Source organism: Alternaria dauci, chromosome 5 (genome assembly GCF_042100115.1).
Source record: "Alternaria dauci strain A2016 chromosome 5, whole genome shotgun sequence".
NCBI classification, from domain to species: Eukaryota; Fungi; Ascomycota; class Dothideomycetes; order Pleosporales; family Pleosporaceae; genus Alternaria; species Alternaria dauci.
Window position 1 is genome coordinate 1,352,642 of NC_091276.1, and position 21,810 is coordinate 1,374,451.

At 51.2% G+C, this 21,810-nt stretch overlaps 5 protein-coding genes across 5 annotated transcripts; 2 read left to right on the plus strand and 3 right to left on the minus strand.

Moving 5' to 3' along the window:
• Positions 1–107: 107 nt before the first annotated feature.
• ACET3X_005943 (uncharacterized protein) lies at positions 108–3,035 on the minus strand. The gene is made up of 5 exons (XM_069452101.1): positions 1,466–3,035; positions 1,269–1,414; positions 1,056–1,207; positions 889–1,003; positions 108–832 (listed from the first exon to the last, which is right to left on the minus strand). Exons 1-5 carry the CDS (start codon positions 1,832–1,834, stop codon positions 280–282), a joined length of 1,335 nt encoding a protein of 444 aa, XP_069306303.1. The 5' UTR covers positions 1,835–3,035; the 3' UTR covers positions 108–279.
• A 382-nt stretch (positions 3,036–3,417) lies between these two features.
• Positions 3,418–9,515, plus strand: ACET3X_005944 (uncharacterized protein; the record flags this gene model as incomplete). The annotated part of the gene is made up of 1 exon (XM_069452102.1): positions 3,418–9,515. One exon carries the CDS (start codon positions 3,418–3,420, stop codon positions 5,335–5,337), a length of 1,920 nt encoding a protein of 639 aa, XP_069306304.1. The 3' UTR covers positions 5,338–9,515.
• A 3,591-nt stretch (positions 9,516–13,106) lies between these two features.
• On the plus strand, positions 13,107–16,442 carry ACET3X_005945 (uncharacterized protein; the record flags this gene model as incomplete). The annotated part of the gene is made up of 3 exons (XM_069452103.1): positions 13,107–13,335; positions 13,383–15,365; positions 15,415–16,442. The coding sequence occupies 3 exons, from the start codon at positions 13,107–13,109 to the stop codon at positions 16,440–16,442; spliced, it is 3,240 nt and encodes a 1,079-aa protein (XP_069306305.1).
• A 267-nt stretch (positions 16,443–16,709) lies between these two features.
• ACET3X_005946 (uncharacterized protein) lies at positions 16,710–17,768 on the minus strand (the record flags this gene model as incomplete). Its single annotated transcript, XM_069452104.1, has 3 exons — positions 16,710–16,874; positions 16,931–17,462; positions 17,512–17,768. The coding sequence occupies 3 exons, from the start codon at positions 17,766–17,768 to the stop codon at positions 16,710–16,712; spliced, it is 954 nt and encodes a 317-aa protein (XP_069306306.1).
• A 1,144-nt stretch (positions 17,769–18,912) lies between these two features.
• Positions 18,913–21,315, minus strand: ACET3X_005947 (uncharacterized protein; the record flags this gene model as incomplete). The annotated part of the gene is made up of 3 exons (XM_069452106.1): positions 18,913–20,449; positions 20,497–21,250; positions 21,300–21,315. 3 exons carry the CDS (start codon positions 21,313–21,315, stop codon positions 18,913–18,915), a joined length of 2,307 nt encoding a protein of 768 aa, XP_069306307.1.
• Between the last annotated feature and the right edge of the window lie 495 nt (positions 21,316–21,810).

Genomic DNA, 21,810 nt, shown 5'->3' on the forward strand with positions numbered 1-21,810 from the left:
CGCATCATCTTGCAAGCTAGCTCCGCGACGGTGGAGGTGACGGTGACTTGAAAAGGTAAAGAGGTCACTCGAATCATAACCTGAGCTGTTATGACTATCAATGTGTGTGATTGTAGATTAAGACCGGACGACACGGCTGGGAAACAAATGTCGAAGGCTGACTTAAATTTGTAGCACACTTACTTGCTATCATATATCAGATACCGACAGATGGCGATTCCGTCATACCTTTAACCAGCCATAGAATTAACAACGAGCTCAAGTGATATCTACTCATATCTACCAGGTAGTGCCGAAGGCACCGATCGCTGGGCCATCTCCATCAAAGAACTCCTCATCCAGAAGTTGGAGGAGCACCTGTTGACCAACCCACTGTTCCTCCGCTGCAGGCCTGATCCTCTCCGGGGGTAGAACGAAGCCAAAGTCGCCGGTGTCGGGTAACTCGATGAGCATGGAAAACTTGGCGCGACCGATAGTGTAGACATGGTCGATCGATGCACCAGTTGTCGGGTACAAGGTCGCTCCACTAGGACCGAAGACGTACGTAGTTGCATTGGTCGAGTAGTAGCGAATGTTATCGCTCATCAAAGCAGCGGCTTTGGTCCACATGCCGAGTTCTGGCGCGTACAGGGTTTCTTTGTGGCCGAATGGGTACAGTATAAGTTGCGAGTAGCTGTGCCAGTCGATATATAGCTTGATACCTTGCTCATCCCGAATCTTGCGAATCAGGGTGTCCAAGCCCAGGTTTTCGGGCGTATCGCGGGGCGCTTCTCCCCTGTAGGTCTGCGAGCATGGGTCTGTCGAAGCTCCTCGCGGGTCAGCGTCCCAGTTCCTGAGATTACGGGTTAGTACTTATCGCAACAGCTTAAAGACAAGACCATCACTCACGTCTCCCAGTTCCGGTTTATGTCACGACCAAAGCATGTTTGGTTGGCGGCGTTTTCTGGTGGTGGCTGACGGTTCTTGCGCCACAAGCGGTTGTCAGTTTGAGAGAAGACGAATCCTATGCTCGATAAGCCAAAACCACCTAGTTTGATCGGTATAATGGGACTTACCATCAGGGTTGACGAACGGAAACATATAGACGTCGTAGTTGTCCAGGACAGCTTGCGTATCGTTGTCACCTGCCTTGTATCCGTCGACAAGCTGCTTCGCGATATACTCGATGACTGGTGCAGTGATCCACTCACGGGCATGCACGGTACCGCTAAATTTGGGTAAACAAAGTCAGTACATGTGTCACATGCAGTTCATACAGGGCAACTTACTGATAGATGACTGCAGGCTTTCCAGGACCATCAGCTCCCCAGAGATGAACGCCGAACAGATCGCGTCCTTCGTATGATGTTCCGGTGCTCGTCCAGTTTGAGTGCTCCGGGAACGACTCCTGTAAATCGCGCCACCAGCTAATGTGCTATAGAGAGTTGGTTAGTTTAGGTTCAGATTAGGGCGATGGATCACCAACGTCATCATATGGGTGGTAGCTATCAAACCATGCATCTTCAGATCCATTCGATTGCCTCTTCCAGACCTTCTTGACATGAGACTCTCGAGCAATGGAATCGGCTAGATTCTCGTGTAGAGTTCGAGATTTGAGCCCTAGTGCATTGAAGGCGTCCAACTGCTCGGGTGCAATAAGAACATCCCAGGTTCCACGGACTTCGTTCAAGGTCTCATGAGGGATGGAAGCAAGCGCCCGCTTCGCTGATGCATACTGGGATCCAGTAGCTTGGAGGCGGTGGACCTGGTAGCCATCGTATGAAACGGGCTGTGGGCTACGGATCGTGGCACACGCAGCGAGTGATAGCCAAGCAAGACTGAAGACGAACTTCATGATGATGATTCACTGAGGAAGTGATCCGGTGAGAAGCTTGAGTTGCTTGAGATTCTTGGAGTGCGCGTTCTTTATACTGTTTGCATGTCCAACAACTTAGCGTACCGCCGTCTGTTGCCACCATGTAAGCATAAAGCATGTCTTCTCAAGCCATGACCCTGGCTGTTGTTAGCTCAATGTGCGCACTGTGACATAGGGGATATTGCCCAAGAGCCCGGTCAATCGCTGATAAGAAACGGCCGGGGAAATTCCCCAAGTCGTGGTAGTCTTGACCTGCCGGTTTCGCATTAGGTCTTCCATGGCATTTCTGGGCGAGGGGTAGCAACGTCATATGCAGCCTCACATACTGTCGTCCATGAGGATGTATACTATTCCGTCTGATGTACGACCGGGCGCGTTCTGTTGTGTTGTGACAATTGCGTATACAGATTGCGGCGTAGTGGGCTAAGACGCATGGCTGAGATTCGAGGCTGCCCTTCGCAAAGCACGCCTGAAGCAGCGAGTCCAGATAGCATGAGTCATCAGTACACGGGCTGCCAGTACCAACCCATGCCGAATATAATAACATACATGATGCAACTACCGAACCGGAGCAAGAAGGTAAGGGGAAGTTACAGATAGAGCATGGGATCTCCAAGGCACAGTCACGCGAGTTTATATCCGGCCTAGTATGTCTGCAGGGCAAGGATACCCCGCCCACCACCGACATCACACCATTTTCACAGCACTGACCAAGTTAGAGTGTCTAGTGAGAAGCGTTGGATACAACGTTTTGATGAATGAATGCTTATCGGCCTGCTCATTCATTCACACTACTCCCGACATATCATTGAACGATATGTAGGAAACTCTTACAGCATTTCAGGTACAACGCCAGAGGTTCGAAAAGCTCTCATATGAATACGTGGGTATATTGCATCCAAATCCCTGCAGTAAATCCACTGCACAGTAAGTACATCACAGGAGCGCGACATTTCATGCTGGTTGCTTGGGACGAGCTTGCTAAATGCTCCACAACACATAAAAGTAATCAGGTCCGAACATACAAGATGACTCCACCAACTCTCGAAATCCAGACTGGTGTTAGTGCAGCTCGGGTTTCCAGATGGGCTTACTTGTCTAGAGTGTGATTAGACAAAGGGCTAAACAATGTACGGGCAGGCCTCTTTGTTTCCTTGTGGTCTACATCCCTCTTGTAGTGTTTCTCTCCAACCGTGGTCTTTTTGCTATATGTACAATGACTTTCATACTCGGGTCGAGGAATAGCAAAAATGCTGGCCAGGATGTGCTACTCGGTGAATGACTCGAGAAGTCTTTCTCTGACCTACTATGTTGTCGTATATCCGAAGATTCACTGCAAGGAACACAGCTACTCATCCAATTCTTGCATGATTTGTACGCAGTAACTTCACTTTGTATCGCCACTGGACTTGGCCGGACGGTCTGTATATCATTCTTAACCATCATCAACAACTGCCAGCAGAGTAACTACCAACTCAACCATCAGGAATCAACACCCTTGGCCAATTTCCAAGAAGGTCATTCGTTCAAGCCCGCAGTTCAGACAACAGCATTCATCAATAATGTCTCTTCCTAACTTCACACGGCATGAGATTCAGAACATGTTCGATGCAGCACAAGTGGACGCTGGATATCTATTCGCACACATCCCTTTCTTGCGCGACCAACTCCAACTGTTGTTCCAAGAAAACCTCATGGACTGCAATTCGCAAGATGTTGTTCCAACAAAGCTACTTCTTCAAGCTTTGAACATTGAGCGCTCTATTCTGAACGCTTATAACAAGCATCGTCTTAACAGAGCAGTCACTGTTTTCAACAAGCATGCCGAGAGGACAGAGGATGCTATAGAATACAAGGAAGAGGACAACATTCCAGAGGAGCTCATGTGGTTTCCATTGCGCGCTGAAGTTGCAAGATACGGTATGGAATTCACAGCACCGCCTATCTACCAACATAGGGTCACCGAAGAAGGATCTGCCGCCCGTCCAAAGGCTGTTCCCAAGAAGATTGTAAACAATAGGTCGCCTGCCAAAAGGAACAAGTCCACCGGGTTCGGTTCTGCAAGCTATGACAAGTTGAGAGATGCGCCCTCGGCCTGGTTGGATCTTCCCCATGGCAACCTCACTTTGGTAGAACTGACTGCCTTTGTTCCGCACGCCATCAAATCTTACGATGTGATGGACCGTTTCCTCTACAACGGTGCCACTTCAGGGACTTTTGCAACCCTTATCAATAGATACCGGCATATGCCATATGGCCCTATAGGAAACAACAGTATCTACCGGATGATGAAGGGACCAATGGACCATCGCGCAAAGGATGATCCCACGTACAAGGAATGGACAGTTGCTAAGCACGCAGCTATAAAGAAACCTGATGGTTTTGATCCATCGAGTGTTAGCGTAGCGGGCTTTCGTACTCCCATCAATTTCAATTCTCGACAGTCTGCTGCTGCTACCACGCAACCTCCACCTAGCATCTTGTTTCGCGACATGGCGAATGGTGTCAAGATCATGCCATCAGGGCACGATGCACTAGACCTTACTCGATGTGTGGAATATTGCGTAAAGCACAACGACGAAGGCTGGAGATATCCACAGGACTTCGAGAAACTCGTTGCTCACCTCGGAGGTGCTACTGTTGTGGGCCGCGAGCATCAAGACGAGGCCGCCATCTCGAGGCACATGTCTGGACAGAAGCGGACGAACGCGAAAGGGACTGGCGCACGACAGCGTGATGATCTCGGACATCTCAACAAACAAAAAAAGTGCTTCGTAGTGGATTCCGAAGAAGACGAGGAACTGGATGGAGAGTCCGAAGAAGACTCTGAAGAAAGTCTAGAAGATTCAGATCGGGATGCCGAGGACGATGATGAGCCAGCAATTACGAACAAGAAGGGTGCCGAGCGCAAGCATACGATCAAAAACGATATATCGGACGAAGGTGACTTCATGCACCAGATTGGCGATTCATCGAAACGCAAGCGTGTTCCTGCTGACGACGAAGATTATGGACAAACCCCGACTAGGCGGACACGCAAACGCAGCGGGAAGTCTCCACCAAAAGCGCACGCCCGTCGTTCAAAGAAGCCATCATCGTCTTCTTTTCGCAAAGAGATTCCGCACAGAGGCATCGACTCCGAGTCTGATGAGGACACGTATGTTGGACCTAAGAGGAGGAACAAGAAAGCCGTGGTTGCGACCCGCTCCTCTGCTCGTAACCGACCACTCAGGGGCTCGTATATTGCTGAAGAGGTCCTAGAGACCAGTGAAGAAGAGGACGCCGAGGAAGAGGATAAGAGCGATAAAGTAGAAGATACCCAACCTCAGAAGAGGGAGTTCTTAACTCCAGTGCAGATGCGCCAGCTCGGCCGCAAGCAGGACGCGAATGCAAATGACAAAGTCGACGAGAACAAGGTCGAAGATAGTATCGAAATGATCGAAGAAGACGCGTCCGGAGCTGAAGATGATTTCGATTTGTAAGGCGAGCGCATCCACTGTCAGTGACCGTAACACTGAGTGGCATGTGTCGAACCGTCTGCGACAGTAGGTCGTACGCGTGTTTGATACTCTCTTGTTATTCTCACGGCTTCTCATTCTTCGCTACCGTGCTTGAGGGCCTGTCTGATAGTGGTGTGTGTAGGCGAATCGTAGCGTATCAACTTACTTGATCAAGCCTCGTAAAATACATCGTGATTTGCTGACATGTTCTCATTGCTTGTCCGTCCTGCTTGCTCCATCGACTTTGCGAACGTACGAGATGCGCAGTTGTTCGCTGGGTGGGTACGGGCGCACGCTGCAGTGGCGGCCTCGGCGAGACTGTCTATCGCCCTACCTTACCAAATTGCATGCATCTGGGATCTCGGACAACGAGCCGTCGCCGTCACGGCTTGCGGTCCTGTCGTGACGATTAGTAGGGATTGAGTGAACGTGGGAAGCTGGTCTCAACAGCTAGGTAGCGCGTTGGCATTCCCAGTGCTCCAGCCACCGCTTTAACGCGTCGGAACGCGTCGGGTAAATCCCCTCTGAGACTGGGGCCTATCCTGTTTGTAAGTGACGTGATGGACGGCTCCAGTGCTATTCTCGTGTCTCGGCGATATACAAAAGGCTGCCAAAAAAGTGTTGCAGCTTGTGTCGAAACATTCCCGACGCATCCAGTCATGTATCGGTAGCAGTGATGTGGACGGTGGACCGCACTTTCTCCACTCGGCGCGTCCACCCCGCATTCCTACGCATTGTCTCCACCCGCTACCTCATCCTCCTCCTCCTCCTCCTCCTCCTTCTCCTCCTTCTTCATCTCATTCTCCTTTGGTTCTCGAATGCTACGCTCACTCTTGCGCTTCCGTGCTCATCAAACTTGGCCAATGCAGGCACGATGCAGCCGACTCTGCCCGAATACGCACGTGCTGAACAGTAGCGCACAGCCGATTGGGCACAGCGCAAGTCATTACCCACGGCCGCTACTGTGACATGCGAACCATGGGAGCTCTCGGTCAACACACGCCTGCCAAAGAGGGTCATGCAAACCCTCGCTCTATAAACAAAAAGCACCGTTGTCATAATACAATGGCGCGCCATGGATCCACAATCTCGTTTGTCTCCCACATCCATCACCGCCTATTGAAGTCATATCACCATGGTGAAAACGGAGACGGTAAGAGAAGTACTGTACGGCACGGCGTACGATATCATCGTACCTACAAGCCGTTTTCCGTAAGCTCGAGAGCCCCAAAGCCGCCCTTAGAACCAAGGCCGACCAGAAGGCAGAGGACCGCACTACACCTGAACAACATATTGTCCTGTCCTAACCCAACCTTGCGCTGAAAGAAACACGTCGTTCGCTGTTTCTTCAACCCACGATGGTCCGATTACCAGCACACTCGCAGAGACAAAGAAATCCGCACTTGACGCAAAATTCCTGCGTGTCGAACCAATCTGAACGCCCATACGCAGTACACTGCTACAAGCAACACGCTGGAAATCAAGGTCGCTACCACGGATATCAAATCAACGAGAGGCAGACGCAAAACACCCTAAAACCCTCCTCTCAGAGACACTCCACAACGCGCGCCCAAATCGGTGCGTACAAAGACGCCGTCACCACGAAAGCCTGGCATGATGAGTGGGGGGTAGAACCAGATGATTTTGGGACACCTGGATCACTGCTCGTCCTCAACCGACATGCGAACATCGACTTGAGAAACCACGCTTGGCGAACAAAGTCGATATACTTATGTCACTGGGATCAAGGCCATGAGCCGTTCGGTGTCATTGCTTAGCGGCTGGCAGAAGCAAAACAATTTACGGACAAGCAACAGACTAGCGCGTGCATGGGCAGTGAGCAAGATATGAGACGCATGAGAGTGAAGCGGGCCGTGCGTGACGCCGAGGTCATCGACTTGACAGGAGATGATACAGTTGGAGAGAGCAAGTTCCAGAGTCACGTCGGTATCGAGAATGTGGAGAACTACCCCCCAGGAACTATGGTGCAACCATGGGACTTCTAGAGCTGGACGCCGGGTCAAGCAAAATTAGCTTGCTCACATTTGACTCAGTCTTCGAATGTATGATTGGAGCCAGACAATCCTTGGGTGCATGCTCCGCCGTCAATATCTGAGCAGCTTCCAGCTTCACTTCGAAAAACCCACAACCCTTTGCCGCCCTATCTCTCGGCGCGGGAATGAGTTTTCCATCAAATCTTGTAATGAATAGCCTTTCCTGGTGAAAGTACTGAACTTCACTGTAACAATCGTTTCCATTGCATATCTACAGATCTATTGGGTGTTCTTTTGCCGTTCACTTTATCTGCCTTGAGGTCCACGCGCATAGAAAGGACCCCTTCTCTCCAGGTACAATCATGACGGGTCTTATCGCATTGCGCCAACTGCAACTTCAACCAGACTTTGTCAGCTTCCTCCTAGTAAACTCAACAAAAGCCAAACCTCACTGCCACGAGTCCAATCACTAGGACATCAAAGTCGTCCATAAGAGAGCGGTATGCAGCCAAGCCTCGGAGACCAGCCTTCACCAGGCACTCCGAACCATCTTCCAATTTCGAAGCCTCACCGACACCATAGGTCGAAGGGCGATGACCCAACCATGCCAAGATTCTCACTAAGAGGAAAACCGCGCGCGCAGTTTCTCTTGGATATCACGGCTCACGAATATAAACTACCCAAGGAAATGCCAATCAATGCGACAATCGTGGATCTCATCGCAGTCGTCCCACAATGGTTCCGCAACCCTGGGATCACATGGCGTTTCATGAACAATGGTCTCAGCGCTGCTGTTCATTTTGCAATTCTGGAACAGCATAGACATCTTGGCTTAACTAGCGCCGAGGAAGCTGAACGCGCCCGCGACCATATCTCAGATACATATCGGAAGACGATGCGCAAAATGGAAGGTTTCGCTGGATGGACAAGAGCAGGACATTATGTTCCCGACAATTGGAGCAAACTCAATATCTCCGTCAGCGGATATTTCCCGGAAGCTGCCAAAAAGAGTGGTTATGTCACGCCGCCATCCGTTCCTTTTATTGTCCTTGCAGTTGGTATGAAGAAGCTCCCTCACGGTCATGATGCTGGTGACTTGAGTCGCGCGCTCCAGTTTACAATGCAGAATCAGAAGATTGATGAACATGGTCGGCCAATGGAGTTTATGTTCCCAGACGATATCCAGCCCATTCTCAACCATATTGGTCGGACTCCAAACACAGAAGACAATGTTGATGGTACTGTCTTGAAGCATTACTTCGAGGTCCTAAGAGCTGCAGATGGGGCGCGTCGTAAGCAGTTCTCAGAACGGCGCCGCCAGCAACAAGCTGCTGATGAAGCCGCTGTAAATCCCGCGCATCAGTCTCAGGCATATGGGATGCCGTTGTATCAAGGGAGTTTGGGAGAATATTGTGTGCGTCGATCACCGCCGGTAGCTACATCACCAGCACCATCTACGCAATTACACCATATGCAGCCTGCAGCCAGCATCCCGGATTCGAGCTACAGCCACTACAGTATGTTTCCAGCAGATATGGGTGTCTTTTCGCCCACTGCTTTGCATGATTCACAGATGACACAAAATTTCTTCCGGGATGTACCTCAATGCTTCGCGTATAACCAAACGCAAGAGCAGCGCTATGGTGGAGCTGCTATGATTGGTACCAATTATAGCAACCCCTCTATATCGCAAGCAACCAGGTCGAACTCGCAGGAAGCCGCTGCAAATGTAGCATCAGAACTCTTAGCTCAGGGCACCCAGCAAGCTTATGTAAACTTTCCGGACATCCCAGATATCTGTAAGTTTGAGACAGACGATCAAGAGGATTCCTTTGTTGTGGACGACTGGGAACACCTAGATCGCCAATGGGCAACGGAAGACATGGATTTACTGATGGCGGCACATCAAAATCACGAACTGAATGCATATCCTGATACAGTAACATACTCACGGCAAGCCCAGTATCCTTACAGCCCCCTCACACTGCCTCAAGATAGCCTAGGAGCGTTGGACCTAGATGATCATAGCGACCTTGGTCTTGCATCGCGTTAGGTGCGGCAATGAGAGTATCTCTGCGATGACTTGAATTTTGGGAATAAAGGTCTAGTTCTCACCGCGATGAATGTTTCAGAAGCGACATCCGAAATAGCCGAGTGTTAAGCAGCTTCATGTAGTTTTGGGTGTAGAATGGTAATAATGTACAAGATGCACCCTGAAATATGTCGTTGAGATTTTGTCAAAGAGATCGACGCTACGTGTTATGTCTCATTTTGGAAAACGCGCTGAATTAATTGTAAGGCTGAACAGCCGTGGATTATATGCCCAGGTTTTAGGAATCAATATCATGGAGCGCTGTCCTCGTTCGACAATCGTCACTTCACTTCTCTGCCTTCTTTCCCGCGGTCTCCACCTCTTCCGCCATCTGCTTCATCCGCTTCAACCACGTCTCAATTTCCTGCTCTGCAATATAAAGCCACCTCCTTGCTACATCCTCGCCACTCAGACGATTCGATTGATTTCCACGAAAGGCTTCTTCCACAGCATGCGATGCGTATTTGATCGATCGTTGGTGTGCTGTAAGATACTCAATGAGCTTTATCTGATGCGCGACTCTGTGTATGTCTGCATTGAGGTCTTGAGAAATTGCTACTTGACTGGCAGCAACCGTGTGTTCTATTTGGTTTGATGCGGCTTGTGTGACCTTTATTTCTGGTACTTCGCTAGTTTTCCTGGACTCTTTGCTCTCGGTCATTTTTGTCTTGTGGGGCGATTAGAGAAGCAAGCTGGGTGTCAGTAACCAAAAGACTTTTCATACAGTATCTCTCTTTAAACGCCCAATACTGCGTTGCTTGTCCCTCTCCTCGTCGCGGCTAGCACGTCATGTCGTGAACATGCCGATCTAGCGATCAAGCATCAGCCAGTATTTGACGCGCAAATATTACATGCCAGCGTCTTCACATATTGCTATGTCTCCATATCCGTTTGATTCTGCGTTACTCGTGGCCAACACACTGTCCTGCAGAGCAGTGTCGTATCTCGCACCGTCATTGCTTCCACGTACGAGCGGTGTGCTGCTTTCAGCACATCCAGCAAACGACACACATAACCAATGGTTTCGGAAGCTTCGGCTAGGCTTGTCATGACCAGTCTTGTGCTACGTATGCGTCGTAGCTGTGCGCTCCATTGGCGGACCTGATTCCGAACGTTGTCAGCAAGGGAACGTCCTATCGTGAGGCTTCGTTGACAGTCGTTGTATCTGATGAAGGTGAGACGTAGGCGAAATTGAGATGCCTGACCCGTCGGTGTAATCGTCTTCCGAGGTTAACATTGCATGTAACAAATGTATACGTCATGATCCTGGGGATCTCGGCGGTACGGCCTTTTAGGCTTCCTGCCCATACTTCATTCGACGTATGACACGTAGCAAGAACCTACATTGGCTTTTGTTTCTTCGTTGATATTGTTCGAATCTGTCAAAATTTGGATTCGGTTTCTTGGATAGTCTACTATGGCGTCGCTATTTCTCTACATCAGATTCTCCACCTCTGTAGCATAGGCACTCTCTACTCTCGTTTTTGCGCGCCTCTACAAACCCCAAAATCCTCCGCATCGCAACCTCAAAGGCCAAACCGCAGTGGTAACAGGCGCGAACAGCGGGATCGGTCTTTCGATCGCGACCTCACTCGCGAAACAAGGGGCCATCGTGTATCTCGCCTGCCGCAATGTCGAAAAAGGCCATGCAGCTGTTGCTTCTATCGCTTCGCAGCTAGGTCCCGAAACAGAAACAAGGGTATTTTGCTGGAAAGTAGATGTTGGAGATTTGCACAGTGTGCGAGCGTTCTGTGAGAGATGGGGAGAAGAGGGCAAGAGGATCGACATGCTTGTGTACGCGATGTCCCTGGACGAGATGTTTATGGGAGACATACTGACTTCACACAACAAAATCTAGGCATAATGCAGGAATCCCAGAACCCCCGGTCGGCTCAAGGAAGACAGACGAGAAAGGTCGGGACATTGTTCTTGTGACAAATTTCCTGGGGAGCTTCTTGATGACGCGTCTTCTCGAAAAGTATTTGAGTAAGACGGGACGAGTGGTACTGACGAGTAGTACTGCGCATTACGGTGCGTCGGGCATGGTGATGCACGCTAGGCCTGTAGGTGTGGCCACGAAGACCGCTAGTGATGATGGCAGTCTTGCCCGAGGACCGCTGGGAAAGCTGAAAGCGTACCTCGGTATAGGTACAGGCAGTCTGGATTCCTATACGCTTTCCAAAGCCCACCAAGTTCTCTTCGCCGCACTCCTCCAGCGCCGTTTTGATTCGAATCAAGGCAACCAACGCACAGCACATGTGTTCACTCCTGGCTTTACTTCCACGCCGATATTTGACAAGTTTGCTATGGACTGGAAATCATGGTTCAGCAATCCCGTTTTCGCTCTTCTCAAAGTGACGGAGAGGAATGTCGCAGTCGATACGGATGAGGGTGCAAAAACCGGGTCCTGGCTGGCAAGTTCTGGCGGAGGGCACGGAGTTCCAGGGGGTGGGTATTGGGAACAGATGGGCAGGAAAATGAGCCTTATTGATTTTCTGGAAGGAAAACTTGGGAAAGAAGAATGGAGCAAGGCGTGCAGGAGAGTTTGGAGAGAGTGGGAAAACGACAGTGGGTGCACTTGGGATGTGGCGCTTTGATGCAAACAAAGAAGGAACTCTACCGGTAGCTACCTCGAAAGCTTCGCAGGTCAGCTTGACATGAGAACTGCTCTGCGCCGCACACAAACGGGCAAAAATATTATGATAGAGTTGTAGGTGAGGCATGTTTTGATGATGCGTCCGCGCACTTGGAAAGTGCAAAAAGAAAAGACATGATACTCTAGCTGCGGTTCGTTTTGATAAAGCGAGCATGCGTGTACCATAGTAGTGAGTAGTGTGTACAAGTCTGGTTAGCGTGATTTTCCAGAAAAATAAATCTTAACTCGAACCTGACCAGTTCAAATTCAATCCCACCCCACAAAAAGTGCAAAAAAAAAAAGAGATACAACGATCTAGCTGCTGCTCGTTTCGATCGAGCGTCCTCCGGGTTATGAGCCCGGCGCGCTTCCGCTGCGCCAAGCAGCTTTGGTGCTCGTTGTGAGATGTTTGGAAATTAGTGATCTCATAGCGTCACGGAAACGGGGGATCGTTGTTCAGCATCAGAACTGGATGCTCAGTTCAGTGGAGAAGAGCAGTAAGGCCAAAGGTGGGGCGGGGTAAAAGGGATCGCACTTTACTGAGGTGCCCCCCGATTGTCTGGTGCGTGAAACTGCGGCGGGTACGTATCAGTACAATCCGAACGCTTGAGCGACCCTCCGCCAGTGAAGCTTCTCGAATGCGAAAATAGCAGGTGTAAGCTGATGGTGGAGTCAAGGTGTATGGTAGGCCGCATGCATCGCACAAAATGGCAAATGCAGATTCTATGGCATTGCAACGTATTGGGACACTGGGAGGACTGTCTCTAACGGAGAAGAAGGGGCAGGTCGCCGTACACGACAGGAAATGAAGATTGAACAGTCTCGCATGGCGAGGGATGGCTGAACAAGTGCTTGGTGACACCACATCAATCAACGGGACTTGGCTTGGGACGAAAGCGAATGTGGCTAGCGGCAAAACGCGCCTTGAACGCGACCCGCGTCGACGCGTCCCTTGCACTTCAGTTTAGACCTGGACTCGGTCACGCACGCATATCCCGTTACCCCCCAACCATGCCCTCTGCCAGAACCGATGAGTAGCTACTCACCAGGCATACCGACCTCATTCGACCCTGCACTACTGCATTCCGAATTCGACCTCCCCGATCACGCGCCCGCTTCGCTCTCCCATTCCGACGAACTCGACGCATTGCAGCAGTGCATTGCCGAAGACACAGTGAGGAAGAACCGTGCAGGCGTCGTCATACAGCATCGCGCCTGGAACGTCGCAGATATCTTCCGGAGCGAAGAAGGTCCAGCGGGTACTAGGAGCGTCAACGCGCGCTGCAACTGGCACTAATCCCACCAGACACACCTGCGAAGCGCCACCAGCAGTCGTCCGCCCAGCGCTTTCCCACCGATTCTTCGATCCAAGACACGACCTGGCCATCCTCGCCTCCAGCCTACAACATGCCGCTTGTTTCGTCACCCATCGCATACCCGCCAAGCTCGTCCATGCCACAGGTGCCGTTACCCAACAAAAGGAAGCGTCCAGACGAGACACGGGAGCCGCTGAAGGACGTGCCAAACAACAACGCAACGCGCAAGATTGGAGGCTTCCTGGATGACTCGGACGACGATGAAGACATTGCGGCGCTCAAGGAACACACGCTGAAGCGGAGAGCAGTGAGCAGCATCAAGGACCTTCCAGCTGTCCCAGAAGGATTAGGAGACTATACACCACCTGCCAGCCAGGATGAGTCCGCCGACCCCGAAACGATACCGGTAGACGACCTCGATATCTACAGCTTCAAATCCACATCACAGTCGCCAGTAAAGCGGCCACAAACGCTACAACAGCCGACTTTGGCACAACACACGCGTGGCACCGTGGCCCGTAACGCATCAGGAAAGGTCTTCCACATAAGCAAGAAGGCCGCACGCCAGAACCAGACGTACGAAGAGATTATTGCTGCACGATCGGAACCCGTAGAAGGCAAGGCAAGGACGAGCTACTATGGTCTAAACATCCACCAGCTCATGGACGAGGCCAAGGCCCTCGATCAAGTAAAGGCTGTGAATGCGTCTTTGAACAACCATGAGCAACCACACCGGTCCATCGAGCAGCCAGTTGCCACAAATGCGAAGAACAATCGCACACTCATGTGGACTGAAAAGTACCGAGCAAAGAAGTTCACAGACTTAGTAGGAGATGAGCGTACACACCGATCCGTGTTGCGTTGGCTGAAGGCGTGGGACCCGATCGTATTTCCCGGCTCCAGCAAAACGAAGCCCAAGAAAGCAAAAAACGGATTCGAAGAAGACGAGCAGAGACACCGCAAGATCTTGTTGTTGACCGGTCCACCTGGACTCGGAAAGACTACGCTGGCTCATGTTTGCGCTCGACAAGCCGGCTACGAAGTGCAGGAAATCAACGCTTCAGATGAGCGTAGCGGAGCTGTTGTCAAAGGCCGCATCCGGGATATGGTTGGGACTGAGAACGTGCGTGGTGTCAATACTAGCAATGTGAACGGAAAGGTGCGCAAAGCTGGGAAACCAGTATGCGTTGTGGTGGATGAAGTGGACGGTGTTGTTGGTAGCGGAGGCTCAGGAGAAGGTGGCTTCGTCAAAGCTCTAATTGACTTGATCAATCTCGACGAGCGCAACACGAAAGCACTGGGGCAGCACCAATCCAGCACCGGTACCAACAAGAGGAAAGGGGACAAGTTCCGACTCTTGCGGCCCCTCATCCTCATCTGTAACGACCTCTATCACCCTTCGTTACGGCCGTTACGACAATCTTCGATGGCTGAGATCGTACACATTCGCAAACCTGCCCTCAACATGGTCGTTTCGCGCATGCAAGAAATCTTCGGAAAAGAGGGCATTCAGTGTGATTCAGACGGCGTGCGCCGCCTCTGCGAAGCTACGTGGGGTGTCAGCACGAAGAAAGAGGGCGGGACAGGCAGCGGGACGGGCGAAGGGGATATTCGTGGTGTCATGGTAGTCAGCGAGTGGATAGCCGCTCGGTTGCGATCTTCGCACGACGTGAAGTCAAAAGAGAGGCCTCATCTATCGCGGAAATGGATAGAAGATAACCTTATTGGTGACCTGCGCCACGGTGGTGGGGCTGCTCGAAGCCTAGGAAGAGGTGGCGCAAAGGATGTCGTTGATCGTGTATTCCGTGAGGGTGCTGGCTTTCCAAAGCAAGCTGAAACGACAGATGCAAAGCCAGCAGCTGCGCGCGCCAAGAGCGGTGTCATCGGTGTTGCCGAAGCAGGTAAACGGCGTGCTATGGATCGTCTAAGGGAGATGGTCGATACGAGCGGAGACTGCGACCGCATCGTGACCGGTATGATCTGTCCGGGCTCCTGCACTAATGCCATGCTAACGACGAACAGATTGCTTCACTGCTTATCCCGAAAAGCCATTCCAAGACGATACCCTTCTAAGCAAGCCATCTGCTGCATACGAATGGTTACATTTCCATGACACACTCAACTCAGCGGTTCATGGCTCTCAGGAATGGGAACTGGCACCATACCTATCTAATTCTGTTCTCGCCTTCCATGACCTCTTCGCGTCGCCCATCCGATCATCCGCAAATCCTGTGGCAGACCCGGATGCACAGCCAACTCCGTTCTCCGGACCTGGTGCAAGCTTTGCAGCCTTGGAGCAGTCAAAGGCTAGTAGAAGCCAGTTGCTTGCGCTACAGACAAGCCTTACTTTGCCGTTAACGCGCATGTTCCGGAGCCCCGAGGAAATGGCCATGGAGCTCATACCTTACGTCCTGCGCATGTTATCACCCGACGTGAAACCCGTCCTTGTCAACACTGGTGCCTCAGGCTCAAAGTCTTTCGCTACTGCCTCTGTGCGCAAAGCTTCGGAGAAAGAGCTTGTCAGAAAGGCTGTAGAAGCGATGGCAGCCACTGGTGTTCGATTCGAAAAGTCACGAATCGAAACCGAGGACGTGGCAAACAGAAGCGCTGGCTTCGTCTGGCGCATGGAACCCGCTTTAGACGTCTTAGCAACCTTTGAGACTCTGGCTGGCAAGAAAGATGACAAAGGGCGCTATGCAGTTCGCAGTGTCTTGGAGCAAGAATGGCGCAAAGAGTCAGCCCGCCGTGAACAAGCGAATCGCAAACGTCGTGGTGGTCAAGACGAACATGAAGAAGAAATCGAGGCTGGCAAAAAGGAAGAAAAGACTACCGAAGAGAAGGTCGCAGAAGCCAACAAGAAGGCAGTGAAACGTGACTTCTTTGGCAGGGTGGTTGTGGAAACGGATAAGAGTAGGAAAGAGGCGAAGAGGAAGCAAGATAGTGGGGAGATGCAGGGTAACGTTGGAAGGATATGGGTATCCTTTCACGAAGGGTTCTCGAATGCGGTGAGAAAACCCGTTACCATTGACGATATCATGAGGGATCTCTAGCTTTGCTTTACTCTTTGCCCTGCGAAAGGTGTCACCGACAAATGAATATTACAGACCATCACTCTATCCGAGAATGGCTCAGATGCACGTGCACACCCTTTTCTTGGTTCACCAAACGTTCGGCATGTGTGTGCCATCCATACTTCAGAGCACTATACTACATACTAGACCTCGTGGTATACTGCCCGTATTTCTAGGCGCAAGTGCGTTGACGCGCGCTCTGCTTTAATTGGAGGCGATTAGCAGAGTGAGCCCAAACGATGTCACCTAGTGTACAGCAGTCACCTGTGAGCCAGCAAGCTTCTGCTTCGCAGCATTAATCCTTTCCAGCTCTATCTCCCTTTGCTTATCGTCCAAATTGTCTGGAAGCGTACCAAGCGCACGGTCGCCAAATAGCAGATCGATCTCCTCGAGTGTAAGCTGCTTGGTTTCCTGAAACCCATGTTAACGTTTACTTGTTCTGTGAGCTTTTCGGATTGTACACGTACCTTGAACACAAACCAGATGGTGGGGAATGTGACACAGACGTTGAAGGCCACGAAGATGAAGTAGAACTTGTACGTGATCTCGCCCAGCCCGATAGGTGATACCTGACTCCACACTGTTCCAACAAGCCAATTACCGAAACCAGTCGCAAAGGCAGACCCACGTCCACGAATACTCAGCGGAAGGATTTCGCTGGCATATACCCATGAGATTGGACCAAATGACATACTGAAGATGCATGACACTAGGAACAGGAAGAAGACTCCAGCGGCAGATAGCGAATCTCTCCGGGAACCAGTAGCACCTTCAACTTGGGATCCGATGATTGCCTCGCAAATAAGGGCGATGGTGATACCAACTGTGCCGAAGAGGAGGGGCTTCCTGCGGCCCACGCGATCGAGAATAAAGACGATGAAGAACAGGTTGAATACGGGACCGACGACGTTGTAGATGCTGGTGACGAGAAGGTTGCGATCTCCGACTATGCCGAGATTCTCGTAGAGAATGGTGGAGTAGTAACCGATGACGTTGATGCTGATAGCAAGTTAGTATGGCTGTATCGACGAGCTTGCAAATTACACACCCAGTCATCTGCGTAAACACCTGGGCCAGGGTAGCATGCATGAGCCTCTTCCGCCACACCGGAACAGTAAACATGACTTTCCAGCCCGGGGCTGTAACCGCCCTCTCGGCATCGATAGTCAACTTGATCTCATTGAATTCGTTCTGAATCCATTCGTCGTTTGTGCCATCGTAATGCAGTTTCTTGAGCACCTTCAGAGCGTCGTCTGCGCGATCGATCTCGACCAGGTACCTGGGTGATTCAGGGAAGAACAGCATACCGCATATGATGATGAGACAGGGGATGCATTGGAAAGCGAGTGGAAATCGCCAAGAGAACGACGACGTTGCGGGTACCTTCGAAGAGCCGTAACCGACCCATGTCGAGACGATAAAACCAACACCAATCATCTGCTGGGTAAGACCAGTTATGAGACCTGAGCATATGAGTGATTGCAAACTGGGGCGGATCCAAGAGTACCGACCTCGTGTTTTAGGATGAGCACATTCAGTCTGGTAGATTGGCACAGACATAGACATCAAACCTACTGCCCACCCAGCCAAGATTCGGCCGACAAGTATCATAGCGAGATCGCGAGCTGCGCATTGAAGTATGGCTCCGACGAGGTTTATAAGAGCGCCTATCATGATCGTTTTTCTGCGGCCAAACCTATCCATTGTGAATCCTCCCCTGTCATCTGTCAATATATGTCGATAGCTTTATGTAAGGGCCTTTCTCTTACATCAACGAACCGAAAAAGGCTCCACCTGAAAACGTCGCATTGATGGCTCCTATGACTGGCGATGTTTTTTCTGTGTCGAAAAAGACAAGAAAGTTGGGCGATTGAATGACAATTGTCATTACTCCCGAGTCATATCCGAAGAGGAAGCTGCCTGTGCCAGCAAAGATCGCAAGGGCGATGTTAAAAATGAGACCCATGCTTGCTGCCCTCGTCTATCGACACAACGAAGACTGAATGAGATGCAGAATACTGAGAGAACACTCGAACCCAACGCGCTGCTGCTGCAGGTATATATTGGCCCGAGCAGTAATGTACTTACGCCAGCGACGCATGCTGATCATACTACATCTCCAGGGCAGCCTCGCATGACAAGCATTTTAACCGGAAGTTCGCGCCTAGCTTCCACTGCGCACTCATACATAAGCTTTGAAGGTGTCTGCTGGTAGAAAATTATGTGCTGATCTGAGTGAGTGAAACCCGGGGAACAAGTCGAAGGATGCTGGGGTGCAGTAGCGTGCGGGGAGGTATGTTGAATTTCCGCCAATGAATAGTGTCGGCCACCGGCTCGGTTCGCTGATGTAGCACTGTTGCAGCGGCTCTACTTCATGTTTGAAGCCCGTCACTAATGAACGATCGCAAGTGTAGGATGCATAGCCCCTCATGATGACCGGATCGCCTGCTTATCCTAGCTTCGCGACCTTCCAGTCCCCACCCAGTACATCCATACCCTTCAGCTCACCATCGGTGCTGACCTCTAGGATGCCCTTCTGTTCGCCCTTGTTATCCACCAGAGTCGCTTTGTCACCTTCCTTCACGCCATATAGCCTGATTTCACCGCCAGTAGCGAGCCAGTCATAGCCAAAGCCGCCCTTGCCTTCTGCTTGTCCAAGGACCAAGACAGTGCCTTCTCTAACAAACAATGGCAATTGGAGGAAGCCATACTTCTCCCTGATCCATTGCCCACCCTGTACTTCTTTGCCGTCCCAGAAGCTGAACCAACGGCCGGGTGGCAGGTAGTACTCAGCGCTGCCGTCTTCTTCAAATACAGGGGCAGCTAGAATCTGACTGCCAACAAAGAATTGGCGATCCACATACCAGGATGTTGGGTCATCTGGGAACTCAAGAGCCGTCGCACGAACGCTGGTAGGCCAGCCATTAGCGACGCTCTCTTCGGCCTGCGCGTAGAGGTAGGGCATGAGACTACGCTTGAGCTGCACCCAGTGTCGGAGGACCTCAGTGCAGTTTTCAGGCTCCACCGATGAGTCGTCTACTAGCCACGGCACGCGGTACGAATTGGAGCCGTGCAGCCGACTGTGCGAGTTGAGTAGTCCAAAGGCGACCCAGCGCTTGTATATCCAAGGTGGTGGGCTGCCCTCGAAGCCACCAATATCACTTGTCCAGAACGCGAAGGATGCAAGTCCGAGGCTTAGACCTCCGCGCACTGACTCAGAAAGTGCAGCAGGTGTCGATTCGCAATCGCCGCCCCAGTGGAGCGGAAAGCGTTGTGATCCTGCACAAGCCGTGCGCGCGAACAGTATCGCTTCGTGCTCACCCTCCCGCTTCTGCACTGCCTCATAGACCAGCTTGTTGTAGATGAAAGCATAGTAGTTGTGCATACGGCTTGGGTCCACGCTTTTGTCATGCCACTGAACGTTCTTCGTGGGTATACGTTCGCCGAAATCCGTTTTGATGGAGTTTACACCCACATCAAAGAGTTTCTCCATGCACTCGCGAAACCAGTCGCAAGCCTCGGGATTTGTAAAGTCGACGATGCCCATGCCAGTCTGCCACAGATCCCACTGCCATACATCTCCGTTCGTCTTCTTCAGCAAATAGCCTTTCTCGGCAGCGTACTTGAAGACAGGGCTCGCCTGGCCAACGTAGGGATTCGTCCAAACACTGACTTTGTTGATAAGCCCGTCATCCTTCATGCGCTTAATCTGGCCGGCTGGATCTGAAAAGCTTTCGGGGTCCCAGATGAAGTCGCACCAGTGGAAAGCGCGGAGCCAAAAACAATCAAAATGGAACACTTCGACTGGTATCTTGGAATCAGACATCTTTTCGACGAAATGACGGACAGTCTGCTCATCGTAAGATGTCGTGAACGATGTGCTGAGCCAGAGACCGTAGGACCACGCTGGAACTCTGTTCGATCTGCCAGTGAGAATGGAGTACTTGGTCAGCACTTCTTTGGGAGTTGGTCCGTAGATAAGGTACCTTGAAAATTAGCCAAGCAGCTCCTCGAAGACCCTCATGAAACTCACCATTTCAAACGCTGTCCTTCAACTGTAGTCTGCAACCTTGAGCATCGTTCGCTACCAATCTCCATATCGATCTTGTCCGGTGTGTCGATAAAGACGCCATAACCCTTCGAGCTCAGCCAGAATGACACGTTCTTGTACGCCTGCTCGCTCGAAGTACCACCGTCTTCGTTCCATACCTCGACATTTTGACCAATCTTATTCCAGGCACCAAAACGCTCGCCCAGACCGTGAATAGTTTCGCCGACACCCAGTTCAGTTTGAGTAAACATGTAATGTTTATGTACACTCAAATCCTCCACTAGTTTGGGCGTGCTGAGGGCTGGCGAGTACGCTAGCCCAACGCTCCGGCTGAGGAGTGAAGTCAACGTCTTCGAGCCGTCCGTTGCATGGAACTTGATGTCGAATGTATGTTCATTAGAGCTAACAGTCGCGCTCAATCCGCCTGAAACGACCGTAGTTCCCTTCTCAGTTTTCTTGATCTCACCCGCGCAGTCGGGTTTGCCTGCAGGGTACAAATCAAAGTCTGGACCTAGACGCCTGGCCCCGGCAAAGTGCGTGGCTTCGAGCGAGATGACGCCGTCAAACTGAGCTTCGATGGAGATGGAGATGGTGCTCAGGTTCAAAGTGTCACCCCTAGTGAAAATCTTCCTACTTGGACATAGGAGCGTAACAGCTTTCTTGTCTTGATGAGGCGTGACAGTATAGACTTCTTCCGCATGTTGGACTGTGAAACGGTCGTTGACCAGCCACATGCCTGTGCAGTTGTAAGCAGTGAGAGTTACTTGGGCGATACAGACTCATACCATCGCGGAACTTCATCTTTGCTTCAGCCTTGGGCTAGGATGCTCTGAATGGCCTGTAGAATAGTTTTTAGGTATTTCTAAACCACGTCTCTTGGTGTCGTTTTCTGTCGTTTCCAGGATATTCCAGGACGCCATGATAGCACTCGGATGTGCGGTCCGGCCCGTGAGCGATGCTAGGAGTGTGGAGGACTGTATGGACGGACAGTTCGGTGCCAGATTGCCCGATGCCCCTCGCGCTGCGGGGTACGGCTCGAGACACTTGAGTGATCAACAGTAGCTTGCTCGACGACCGATGGCCTATCTAGACAAGCTATTATATCAAGCAAAATGTACCCAATGGAGGACGTGGACTTTGTCGTTTCTAGTTTTGCTTTTAGCCGGCCACCCGAGCACGCACGAGTCGCTGAGGACTTGCGGATTGCTACCGTAAGACTCGTGTAGCGTCTGCGCGGCACCTTCTTCACCCAGACCTGAGCGTTTTCATGAGCAGTGCACATCGGAATAGTTTCCC

What these genes read in the sequence shown, in the direction of transcription:
- ACET3X_005943 (XM_069452101.1), bottom strand. Translation starts at nt 1,834, where the DNA reads ATGAAGTTCGTCTTCAGTCTTGCTTGGCTATCACTCGCTGCGTGTGCC. An exon ending in AAGCCTGCAGTCATCTATCA is followed by an intron (nt 1,208 to 1,268) that starts GTAAGTTGCCCT and finishes ACCCAAATTTAG; the next exon opens with CGGTACCGTGCATGCCCGTG. An exon ending in ATAAACCGGAACTGGGAGAC is followed by an intron (nt 833 to 888) that starts GTGAGTGATGGT and finishes CCGTAATCTCAG; the next exon opens with GAACTGGGACGCTGACCCGC.